This window comes from Mastigoproctus giganteus, chromosome 8 (assembly GCF_048544385.1).
Source record: "Mastigoproctus giganteus isolate SK-2022 chromosome 8, ASM4854438v1, whole genome shotgun sequence".
Classification (NCBI taxonomy): Eukaryota; Metazoa; Arthropoda; class Arachnida; order Uropygi; family Thelyphonidae; genus Mastigoproctus; species Mastigoproctus giganteus.
The window spans coordinates 54812841-54825549 of record NC_143582.1 but is presented as its reverse complement, the minus strand read 5'-3'; the positions used below and the strand labels follow the sequence as shown (position 1 = coordinate 54825549).

General features: G+C 36.7%; 1 protein-coding gene across 1 annotated transcript in view; it reads right to left on the bottom strand.

Annotated features, from left to right (window-relative positions):
• Positions 1–12709, bottom strand: part of LOC150081536 (uncharacterized) — a 79739-nt gene that overhangs the window by 22760 nt on the left and 44270 nt on the right. The window contains exon 2 of the mRNA XM_090380068.1: positions 7837–7996. Coding sequence (XP_090236194.1) covers positions 7837–7972 — 136 coding nt within the window. The 5' untranslated portion in view covers positions 7973–7996. The remainder of the gene's footprint in view (positions 1–7836; positions 7997–12709) is intronic.

Below are 12709 nucleotides of genomic sequence, written 5' to 3'. Positions count from 1 at the left end.
TCAATTTGTGTACCCTCACGTGTGTGGTCTGAGAAGAATCCCATCAGCATTGAGCTTGCTCATCCATTCAAAACCTTAAACAGCTCAATCAGATCACCTCGCAGGTGTCTAGTCTCCAGACACTGCAATTTACAGAACTGAAGCCTTTCTTGGTAAAAGCACCCATTTGTTCCCCTCACCAATCTCGTTGTCCTTCTATGTACTCGTCCCAGCATCTCTATATTCTTCCAAAAATGAGGCCTCCAGATCTGTATGCAGTACTCAAAAGGTGGCTAGACCATTGCCTTATAAAATGGGATAATCCCTGCAAGAAAAATTCATTCCCGTATATCATTGACAAAACCCCATGAGTGTCCTGGCAGTCAGTCTGCATTGCTTAGAGAGCTTCATATCTGACTGCACAACTAACTCCACGTCTTTTTCATTTTCTACTATCCTGAGTGTAGTACCACACAGTTAGTACGTTACTCTGGGGTTACTTCTACCTATATGCAGTACTTTGCATTTAGCAGTGTTAAACTTTAACTGCCATTTTTCAGCCCATCTGCCTAACTTTTGTAGATTCTGTTGCAGTAGAATACTGTCATTACTCACCCTGCCAACCGTTATATCATTAGCGAACTTGGACATTAAGGCCTTTATCAATATCATTTATAAATATAGAAAACGACAATGGGCCCAACACCGAACCCTGGGGGACTGCACTAATAACATTAGTTTACGAAGAGACATGTCCGTTGATTACCACTCTTTGTCTTCTCCCACTGAACCGTCCCTTTATCCATAACGGCAACTTGCCCTTAATGGCATACTGCTCCAGTTTGTACAGTAGTCTTTTATGTGCAACAGTATCAAAAGCTTTCCTGAAATCCAAGTAAATGATATCAAAATTATTTTTTGCATCCAGTTCCTTTGTGACCACATCGTAGTAACCGATCAAACAAGATTTCCCCTTAACCTTAACGCACCTATGCTGTGTTTGAGGTATAATTGCGGCCTTGTCTAGATGATCTTGCATTACTTCTTTACGGTCCTTTTTATTGAGTAAAAGTGTACGGTTTTGATAATGTTTATCTTTCATCATTTAATCTCCTTTACGCCATAGCTCCTTTATCGTTAAATTACAATTTTCAGCAGGTTAGCTCTTTTGGGAACAGAAATCCCTTATTTTTTGATGGAATTGCCAGTTTTACTGCCGCTTTCCCACTCTTGGAAAAACAATGGAACTTTTAGAAAAAAAATTATCGCTGCTTTAATGTTACTGCAGTCTACAGTTTTTTAGTTTCTTGCCATTTATAGAATCACGTTATCCAAAGATAACTTATCCCCCCGCCTCTACGTAGACTGTAATTGTACGACAAAAATTCACTTAGTGCGATAGCAATTGTTAACAAGTCTCAGTAAAGCGTAGTACAATGTACTGTATCTATAATCCAGCTCCAATTGCAGTTTTATTAGGTGAGGAAAGAAGCTACTTACGTAGCTCTGAGCGTTTTGATAATATATTAATATTTCAGAGTTAGGAAATGATTGCCATAATAAGTTATTTGTTATCGCTGTCAGCTTCTACATAAGCAGGTTTATGTACACATGGCTTTAATATAGCGTATGTAACAAATTTCCCTTAGTATCTCGTACCTTGTATGTAATTAGCACCCTCCTGGCACTTTGCCGTCCCGGGGTGGTTTCCTTTTGTGAAAAAAATACCTAATACAGTAATAATACATCAGATAGCTAGACAGAGTTAATATCACCTCGCCATCACCGCTGGAGCAAGTGACCACAACTGAAGCATATTTTGTGTGTTTTTATTTCAGTTGTGTAACCTCAGCGTTTATATGTAGTGCTTGAGCCTAGTAGTTTTCATAGTTCTTTTTTTTTTTTTTTTGGAACGGTGTTAACATTATACCATACTAATAATTGTCGATATTCAGCTGCGGCCGAAAGCTGTTTATCTTTCTGCAGCGCCCGATTTCAGAGAAGAGACCAAAGGTAGTGGAGTAGTTAAGAGAAAGCATTTTTCTAGTATTTTTTTCCTTTTCTGGGAAGATGTTCGGGATGGTAATGCAGTATCAGTAATGCGTTTTCATTTATTTTTTGTTTTTTATTGGGATTTCCTTTTCTTTTTATTGTTAGGTATTTTTTTAATTAGTTTTAATATTTTATTCGTAGTAATTATGTTATGTATTACTTGATGTTACTGAATGAGAACTTTCGTCTCCGCTGAAGCATTATTTGTAGCCGATAACTGTAATAAACCCTTAGTTTCTCTGACCCTAAAGGACTATCGTTATTTACCATGAGCTTATGATCCTTGGAATTTACATTACGATTATTACCCAGAGATACTTGTCTTATTATAATGTGATAAAGACAGAATAGAGAAAATTGCTGATATACAATGCAGTTCTACTTAAATGAGCGATTAATCAATGAACCACTCTTACATGCAGATTCGAACTGTAGTAGCGCCTTGAATCTGCACGATACGAGTTTCTGCGAAACCATTGAGAACACAGCTTAGAAGAAAAGAACTCGCCCAATTTGCTGGTTAATACCAAAATAACAGAAGTAACTATTCTAAGAAATGGAAGATAAAATTAAACAGAAGTAAATGTAAGCTAAATAAAATGGAAATAATAATTCTGGAATAAAATTAATGTAATTCATACTAAATGGGAAAAAAATCGGTTTACTGTATCGCTTTCTCTCCTGAAAAGTCTTTTTACAAATGGTTCGTGCCTTATACTTGAGGAGTACTGACATGAATGTTTCTGTTTGTTTGTTTTCTCCCCTATTTTTTCCTACTAGTTGTAGAAAGCAATACAATAGAATTCCGTTATAATCAACGCCTCAGGCAGGGTCGGCCCGAGGTATATTTGCGCCCCGGGCGGGGAGGCATTCCTGCTCACCCTTCCAGATAGAAACAATTTAAGAAGATGTTTTTGAGTTAATATTTTTATTTTTGCTAGAGAAAAGTTAAAAATACAAATGTTAACACAAAAAAAGACAACCAGAATATTTGTTTTAATTGTCATATTAAATCGTTCTCCCCATTTTACGAAGCTTATGCGCCCTCTCAAAACTTCGACAAATCCAATGTCATGCGCCCCCAAAGTGTTAGCGCCCCGGCCTTGGCCTCGCGGATGCACGAAACATTTGTTATACCGAAATTGTGTTCTAAAGAATATCGCTAATCATTAATTTAAAAGAACCAGTATATTTATTCAAATAAATTCTGCTGCACTTTTATAATATATAGAATTAGCAATTTCCACTTTTATATTTCTTAAATATCGATTTAAAATCAGTATTAAAGAAATAAAATGGCGAAATATCTACCAAAAAATAATAAAAATACTTGTTCAGAGATTATTTTAAAAGCATTGTTTGTTTATAAAAAAAAAAAAAATACAGGACCATATAAAATTTTAATTAACCATACGTTCAACAAATGCAATATGATAGATATAACATAGTTAATTTTTACATTTTTTAGTGGTCATGGTTTCTCGTATTAATACGAAAATTCAAATTGCAGTCTTGGTGCAGTCGAAAATGTGTGATTTCGGTATGCACTAAAATTGAGTTAGATAACTAATTTTAACGTTTTATATGTCAAGAAAATGTATCACTTAAGCAAGTTCATCATACTCTTTTTTTTTTTTTTTTTTTTTATGAAATGATGTGGCAGGTCGTATTTAAAAAACAAAAAAGTTCTGTTCATTATTCCGGCACGATGACTAGGTCAGGTGAGTTTACAGTTAATAATATGGCAATGGAAACAATCATTTTTTAGCAAGTCATCTAAGCTTCACCCAATGGCCCTCTCAGACAGATGAGTATGCCTTTGCACTCCCGTGCTTGACCAATCCGCAAAGTAAAATTTTACGTTATTACTTATCGCGAGGAGGGAGGCAGGATTTTTCATGCTCATTCAGTAATGTGATAATGCAGACGGCGTGATACCGAATTCTTTTGTCACGTCGTTCGTTAAGAACTTTATTTTTTTTCTTTAAAAATATCTTATTGTAGTTCCTGCATTAACCATTAACAGTTTTCAAAGTCCACCATTTCTTACATAACTCGATTTTGAAAATAATTCATTGAATTCTTCCTCAAAACTATTTTCATTCAAACGATTTACTAAGCATTGTTATTAATTAAATCGTTCGGGATCTGAATTAATTTTTATTATTGTGAAAATTTTTAAAATGGCCTTTGTTGTAATGAGATTTTTACTGCAATATCAAAACAAAAAATTGAGAAAAGGAATACTTCGTTTCACTTTTGAACAAACTATTAGTGTTTTTATTATTATTGTTATTATTATTATTGTTATTATTAACAGCTACAAAACAGCAAACAACGTGCCTGAGGGTGCAGCTACAAAGAATTATTACATAGCTTCAAAAAGCTTGGAGTATACATTTCCCAAAGTAAAGAAAAAAGTATATGTACAGATAAAATAAACTAAATAAATAAAAGGACTCATCCGTCCTATTTAAGTGAACAGGCAGAGCACTGGTATTTCTTCACACACAATCAGAGTCTTAGAACTTAAAAGAAGAGTCTATTTTAAGTCAGGTACCGGATGAGGTTAGCAATTTCAGTTGCCTCTTGAAGTGTCCGGGGGTACCAAATATCTCAATATTTGCTTTGTTCATTGATCTTGCAGTCCTGTTGTAGAAGTTGTAGTATCCATAATTTGTTCTCGCATAGGATGGTTTCAGTAGTGGATGGTTTCTTAGCGCTCTTGTCGGAGCGTTGAAATTTATTTGTGAGACGAGATGAGGGCAATTCAGGGTACCATTTATTAGTTGGTTAAGTAGGAGTAAATCGGCTTTATCTCTTCTTTTTTCCAGCGTTTCGAGTCCAAAGAATACACACCACTCTTGGTAGGATTTCTCATAGTATTCAAGGCCACTTTTAAAGCAAACGTACTGGATTGCTCTCTTTTGAATATTTTCAATTTCTAATTTTTGGTACGCAACATGTGGGGACCAGACCTGTGAGGCAAATTCTAGGGCTGGCCTAACATAGATTTTGTAAAGAAAGATGAAAAATGCCAACTGATTGAAGTCTCGGTTAATTCTTTTCAGGAAACCTAGTTTTTTGCTAGCTGCCTTTACAATGTTAGAGACATGGACATCAAAGGAAAATGATTCTTTAATAAAGATACCTAAATTTTTGGCTGTACTAACTTTTTTGATTGCCTTGTTGTTGATACAATAAGAAAAATTAAGTTTGTTTTTCTTGTGTGCATTAGCAAAGCTCATCAGCTCACACTTGTTTTCATTGACTGCCATTTTGTTCTCCTTCAGCCACTGAATAACTCGTTGAAGAGCTTCGTTTAGGATGATGCAGTCATTGGTACTGCGAATTACTTTATAGATTTTTATGTCGTCTGCAAATACGTTGATCTTGATTTGGTAGGCTCCAAGGGTGCTTGGCAGGTCGTTGATGTAGATAAGAAATAATAGCGGGCCTAAGGATGAACCCTGTGGGACACCAATTTCAGGACTGAAAGGATATGAGGTTTGACCTTTAAATGTCACGGACATTTCTCTACCTTCCAAGTAGTTTTCAATCCAGTTTAGTGCTTGTCCTCTGAGACCATAGTGATGCAGTTTGTTGATTAGTCTCTGATGGACTACCTTGTCGAAGGCTTTGCTTAAGTCAAGGAAGATGGAGTCGACTTGTTTTCCTTCGTCAAGCGCCTGGGATATGTTCGAAACAAACGAGATCATATCTGTGCAGGTGGAACGACCCTTGATAAATCCGTGAGAGTAATCTGACAAATTAAGTTTCATAAAGTTAAATAGCTGCTTCATTACAATGGATTCAATTATCTTTGAGAGTGTATTCAATTGACAAACTGGTCTGTAATTGTTGGGTGAGGATGGGTCTCCTTTTTTGTAAAGAGGGGTAACAATGGCCTTTTTCAGTTGAACTGGATAGATTCCACTCTCAAATACCAGTTTTATTAAGTGAAGTAATGGCTTTATAAGTGTAGTTCCACATTTTTTCCATAAGACAGTAGGGATACCGTCCGGGCCTCGTGTGAGATCCTTTTTCATACTATGGATTGTGCTCAATAATTCTGCTTGGTTTATTTCAAATACTGTTAGGGTATCAATGTAGTTGAGAGGAAAATTTTCGTTACCTTCCGTCCCGTCATCTGCTGTATCTGTTTTGTAAATTTCTTCAAAGCTGCTAGCAAGGTAGTCTGCCTCAGACAAAGATGACAATTCACTGAGAATATCTAGCGTGTTTACAGCCGCATTTTGATTTTTTGCTTTGAAATAGCTGAATATAGGCTTCATATCTTTTGCCTCGAAGACTCTTCTTTCGACAAAACACAGGTATTTGTTGTAGTCCTGTTTTAATGTCGTTTTAACCTGTCTTCTTAAGGAGGAATATTTATTGTAAAGGCATATTTCTTTATTTGTCTTAAACCTACTATGCATTTTTCGTTTTTTTGCCAGTAGGGATTTTAGTTCCTTAGAGAACCAGTGTGGGTAGTTTGTATCAGGAACACTATAGCATGGAACAAGGTTGTTAGTTACTTCATTAATGATTTGGTAAAAGCAGTCCAGTGCTTCTTGAGGATCATTGATTTTTAATAGTAATTCCCAATTACAGTTTTTAAATGCATAATTCATATCAGGCCATTTCACTTTATTGAAATTGAGCTTCTGTTTTTGTTCTAAATCCGTATTTTTAACTGATCTCTTCTTGATGGAAAAAGCCACAGGAATGTGATCTGATTTGAAAAGATTAGTTGGCTTAAAGACCACCAAAGGAAAGTTGGTGAAGACTAAATCCAAGTAGCTTTCATTTCTAGTTGGAAATTCACAGATCTGATTCAAATTTAGGGAGTTGAAAATTTTTTGAAATCTACCCTTAAGTGTCCAGACATTAGTTGGATTGGCATTACATCCATTATAGGCATGTGGCATATTAAAGTCCCCTAAAACAATTAAATGGTCTATTCCCAGATGTTGATCAAGAATTTGGTCGATAGTGTTCTCAAATTCCGTCATAAGAGTGTTATCTACAGGTGGTGGAAGGTAGACAAGCATAACATAGCAGATATAAGAGCCACTGCCCAGTTGGAGAAAAATTCCTTCAATGTTAGCCAAGACTTTGATTTTTGAGATAGGAATCTCTTTTTGGCAGACGATCATGAATCCGCCACCTCTCTTATCCAGTCTATCCCTACGAATAACAACAAAGCCCGGTGGGACCAATTCACTGTCCTTAACATCCTGAGTGAGCCACGTTTCCACTAAAAAGTAGATGTCGTAGTCTTCTTGTAATATCAGGGAATAGGTGTCTTTATAGTTGCTATTGTTTAGACATTGCACGTTTTGATAGTAACATAGCAAATCGTCTTGTAAATTATTCTTATTTTGCCGAACTGGAATCCTATTTTCCTGTATTTTCTTGATTGTCTGTAGTTGCTATTTATTTCCGTTTTCAATATTCGTAGGTGAGGATGGGTTTGTTGATTTTGTCCTTGTACTTACATTCTTGAGGAAAGGCAGTATCAGTGTTCCTTCAAGGAATATGTCAGAATATTTTAACTAGTTGCCCCGTAATTTTCCAAGGTGAACGTATTTCATTTACTCTACATACTTCACACACTACTCTACATAAAAACATATTTAGATCAAAATACTTTTTAAATTTCTTTTACTTTTTATAAAAAAAAAATTGATATCTACGATCAATTGTTTAATTTTTTTTTATCATTTTATAAATGCTTTATTTGAAAGATGTTCTGGAATAATCGTAAAATATTCCCGCTTCTTGTCTAGCATGGTCTCTTACCTTTGATTTCATCACTGTTTGCATTGCTGGCTATCTCTCTCTTTTTTTCCGTCCTGAAGGATTGCTCAGACGCATCTGTAGCTATAGCAACAGCACACAAAAACCCAAACACCATTAGATATCGTCTCATTGTCATGACAACAGGCTGATGAAATAGGCCCTGTAAAGACAAAGTAAAGAAATAGTTTTAGGGAAAACTGTAATAGTTATAGGAAGGAAATACATCAAAGAAACTCCGAGTAGATAAATAAAATGTTGAGCAACATATACTGAACTTCGCTGCTTCAAAATGTTCTATAACGCAGGATCAATTGTAAACTTCCGCACTTGTGCTTACAATCTCCCGAGAATTTAGAGAATACTCAGTTAGTATTGTGGTCTCACCTAGTAATTAACTACAGGTCTTACATTCCACTATATCCTAAGTGCTATACATGCTAGTAGCCATTGCAGTAGCAATATTCGAAATCTGCTTATCTCTAGTGCAATAATTCAACCCGTGGTTATGCCTCATTTTGCACTACAGATATGATGAAAGCATCTATCTTTCAGATGTAAACCGAGAGTATAGTATTTGTCCTTTTCTTTGAGATTTTTCGAAGATCTCCCATGGAGACCTATATTTACAATGGAAATTAGGCATGCAGAACAATCTTTACCGGAAATATTTTCTTCCATGAACTATACCGTATTCCTGTGGATTAGTAAACGTTTAGAAATGTTCAGGTTTGATAGTTTTTCCAGTCAAATCATTGTTATTTTGACCCATAAACACAGACAAACGCTCAGATTAACGAAGAGAAACTAATTAGAGTCGAGGTTAGATATAACAGATGATCACTTGGTCGCAGTGCTCCGTCATTCTGTACTTTTGGAATTAATGGAACTTTTAGATTTTATTTTCCATTTTTGAAGTTTTTTTTTAATAGATTGATTTTTTCCCCTATCAAAACCGTTTTACAATATCCTAATTTATAGGCCTGAGTGAATTAATAACTGCTTATGTCTACCGTGTGGATAAGTCTGGGGTACGAATCCCATGGTTGACAGTAGAACTTTTTTGAAATCTTTGCCCTTCACGAGTATAGTGAGTTTACTATTTGTCATTCGTTTGGAGAGGTCTAGGTTCAAATCCTGTTGGACCAGAAGAGGTCTAAAGTCGGGGATGTAATTAGCCGATCTCAGGCGGATGGAGAATGCCTATTCCTCGCGTGAGTTACTCCTGGTTTTTCAGCTCGCACCGAATGAAAATCCGCCCCCGCACGTACTTGTACAGACATAATACATGATAAAGGACACATAAAATAGAATGCCAGTGAAGAACGCACTTTGAACAAATCATTCGGTGAACCTAAAAAAAAAAAAAAAAAGGTTTGATTCAGGCCCACTTATGTACTCACAATCATTGATGTGTTTTCACATGTAATTTATGCCGCCTGCATTACAGAAAGTGTCTACGAAGCGCAATAAAATCTGAATACCTTCAGTTCTCACAGAAACAAAACGTACTCTGTTACTGTGATGTATTCTGTTATTTTGAGCAAAAGATGCAAAATTCCTGATCAGTCCCACATATTAGACCCTGGTTCTCTGTTTTATATGTGAAGCACAAATTCGTACACATGATGATGCTGCCTATACGAGTTTCCACGGAGTTGGTGTCTTTCGGTGGTGCTATATATTTCCTTTTTTTTTTCTCGCAATGTTTTCACCATTTATTTCTCCAAACAATAGACTGATATCAGGATATTCGAGTGAGTTACAGTTTTTAAAAGCTGTTATTAGTAGCCACTTGCACACATTTTTTCTCCAAGTGTACTGCATAACCAGTTTAAAATTATTCATTGATTGTCTTCTCCAGAGATAACAACTTAGAATGACTTAGTTTTATTTTTTGAAGATTTTCGTTATATAATCTTTTCCTACATACATTGGTATTACAGAAATTTGGTTCTGGCTTCTGCGAAAACTCTACGTTCATTGAACTCTTAATCTCATACCGCATTTTATTTTGAATTTCACTTCAAGAAATAACTAATAACAAAGCCAGTGTGTCAATCCAGCTGTGTGGCAAGTGCAAGAGCCTCTCTGATTACACCGGAAGATGCAGTTTACAACTGTCAGAGCTCTGCTGCCTTTGAGGCTCCGTCATTCTCATGTCCGGAGATTCTTCGTGTCCCATCATCATATCCCCCTCAACCTGCTTTTATTTCAGTCACTGCTGAGCAAATTATCAGCGAAAACTTAAGAGAGTAAAACAAGATAGCGGAAATACCCCACAGACTACAGGACTCCAGTTCCAATAGTATTTCGCATTCGCCAGAAACAAGTGGCAACACCTTGAATGGGATCCACACTACTGGTAATGATGTCTGGCAGTGTACAGACTCATGCTTTTCTAATCGCAAGGGTACTGATGTTTGTAACACACCTGACCAAGATTTGAATAGGATGGCCAAGTATAATATTATAGCGTTCGAACACGAGAGAAGATCTTTATCTCCAGATTGGGCCCTGCAACGTAGCCCAGTAACATCAAAGACATGTGTAAAACTATGTTTGATTAACAGTACAAGTTAAACAATTAAAAACGAGGCATCCTGCCTACGCCTCATTTGTTGTCACGTGCCCAATGGGACAGTCCTCGTTGCTACTGAATTTTCAGGATTAGCCGGCAGTGTCACTGGTCAAACCATACAGGGATAGATTGATGATAAAATCAAGATCAAATAGCCCTTCTGAAACGTCACAGTAGCAACCAAATCCTCCCCATTCTCTGAGATAGGGGATTGGCAGCCTGCGGTGTTTTTTACAGAACGTTCGAAGCATTTCCAACAAGCTTTCTGCGCTAAAAACCTGCACGATGATGGCTGACTTTGACTATATTTGCCTTGTTGAAACGTGGTTACTCAATAACAGACAACTAAACATTCTCGCTAATCCGCTTGGATACAAATGTGTTAGCACTGGAAGAACATGAAAAACGGGGTGGAGGAACCATGATCCTGTATAAAGATGAATAACCATCTACAAAGGAACACCTCTCCAAATCAGATAATTTTGAAGCCACCTGTGCTACCTTTTTCAATGGAAAAATAAAATTATAAATCTGTCTTATATATCTGAGCACATGAGGGATTCGAGAAATCAGCTCTTCGCATGGCTTACCATTAACCTCAATCTAGCTGTAGATAGGATCCTGTTAAGAGACTTCGACATGCCAATTCCAAAACATACTGACGCAAAAAGAAATCTTGACGCTTCTTTCACAGCTCATTCTGAAACAGCTGATTACCCCAGCAACTAGAGAGAATCAACGGTTGGTTGTTGTCTATTATAATACACTTCGGATTAGATTAGCAGACAATTTGTTTCGCTTTAACTCAGATCACAATCCCATAGCTGTAGATACCGCACTCAATATTGCTGGAGCAATCAGGAGGACGACGGAAATTTTAACGACATTCACAGAACAACCTATCTGTAAAATATAGCAAACCAAATATCACCCTCAAAGAACTTCCAGAATACAAATGGCAAGAGTTAAACACGAAGCCGGCAGAGGAAGCTCTCCAGCTACTGGCCCTAAAGCTCACAAAAGTTGCCTATGAAAGAGTGTTGAGGGTCATAAGGATAACTGGGAAATCCAAAAACTGGTTTAATCCACAGATAAAATATGCCTTTCGTAAAAAGCAAAGACATTACAGGAGGTGACTGAAAGCAGACCATCCTAATTACCACATTCAGTACAAAAAAGAGTTCTCAATTCATAAAGCTGAAAAGACAAGCACGTTACGCAGCTGTATTTTCAAAGCTGGAACAGGGAAGAAGGATTGTTGGTGATAGAGAAAAAAAGGGTCTCATGACTGCCGAGGTTTTTAGTGAATGATCCAAGAAGAGATTTAGACAACCTTCCGCGCCCAATAAATTAGCAACCGAAGGAAACAGGAAGGGAATAACTGACCTCCTTCACCGAATCGCAGAAAAAGAACCCATCTCAAACTTCCTAAGAAGGACACCTCTAACAATCATCACAATTGCCAAAGAAAACCACATGAAAGCCATAAATGAACTTCCTAATAAAGCAACTGTTGGTCCTTGATAACTTCCCTCTTTTCATGGCAAAATCAGCAGCCCTTACGTTATTGAGGTTATCACACCTTCAATGAAATCATTCAAAAAGGTTCTCTTCCCTGTATATGGAACAGCTATATAGTCAGGCCTATTCCCAAAATAAAGAAACCAAAGACTATAGACTCGTAGCCATAAGTTGCACCATCTTGAAAATTTTTGAGAAGACTCTTCTCTCAGCTCTCACCCAACACTGCTTCGGACAACGTCCTCTGCACCTACACTCCATCTTATCTGGAAAATCAACCGTCACAAATCTCCTTAAGACCCTTCTCCGGATGCAGAAAGCTCTCAACAATAAGGAACAGCTCGATATTATCTTCCTAGACATATCCACATCTTTTGACAATATCTCGATAACGGCTCTGGAAAAAATTTTATCTTTCTACTTCAAAATACAAGGCAATCTCCTGAAGATTTTATGTATCATTCTGAAGGAAAGACGCCTCATAATCTGTAATGACGATTTTATTGCCCATTACTCCATTTCGCAGGGAGTGCCACAGGGAGGAGTTCTCTCCTCACTTTTATTTGCTGCAGCTCTGGAACCATTTTTTTTTGCATCCCATAAAGATAACTTTATTACATATGCTGATAACCTGAAATTATTCGTCAAATCTAAAGGTCTACAACAAGTTAAGCAAACAAATCAACAAGCCAATAACACAATAATTGAAATGGAGTACTACCTCTACTGTATTGGACTACATTTAAACCCAAGCAAATATGTTAAGGTGACAAT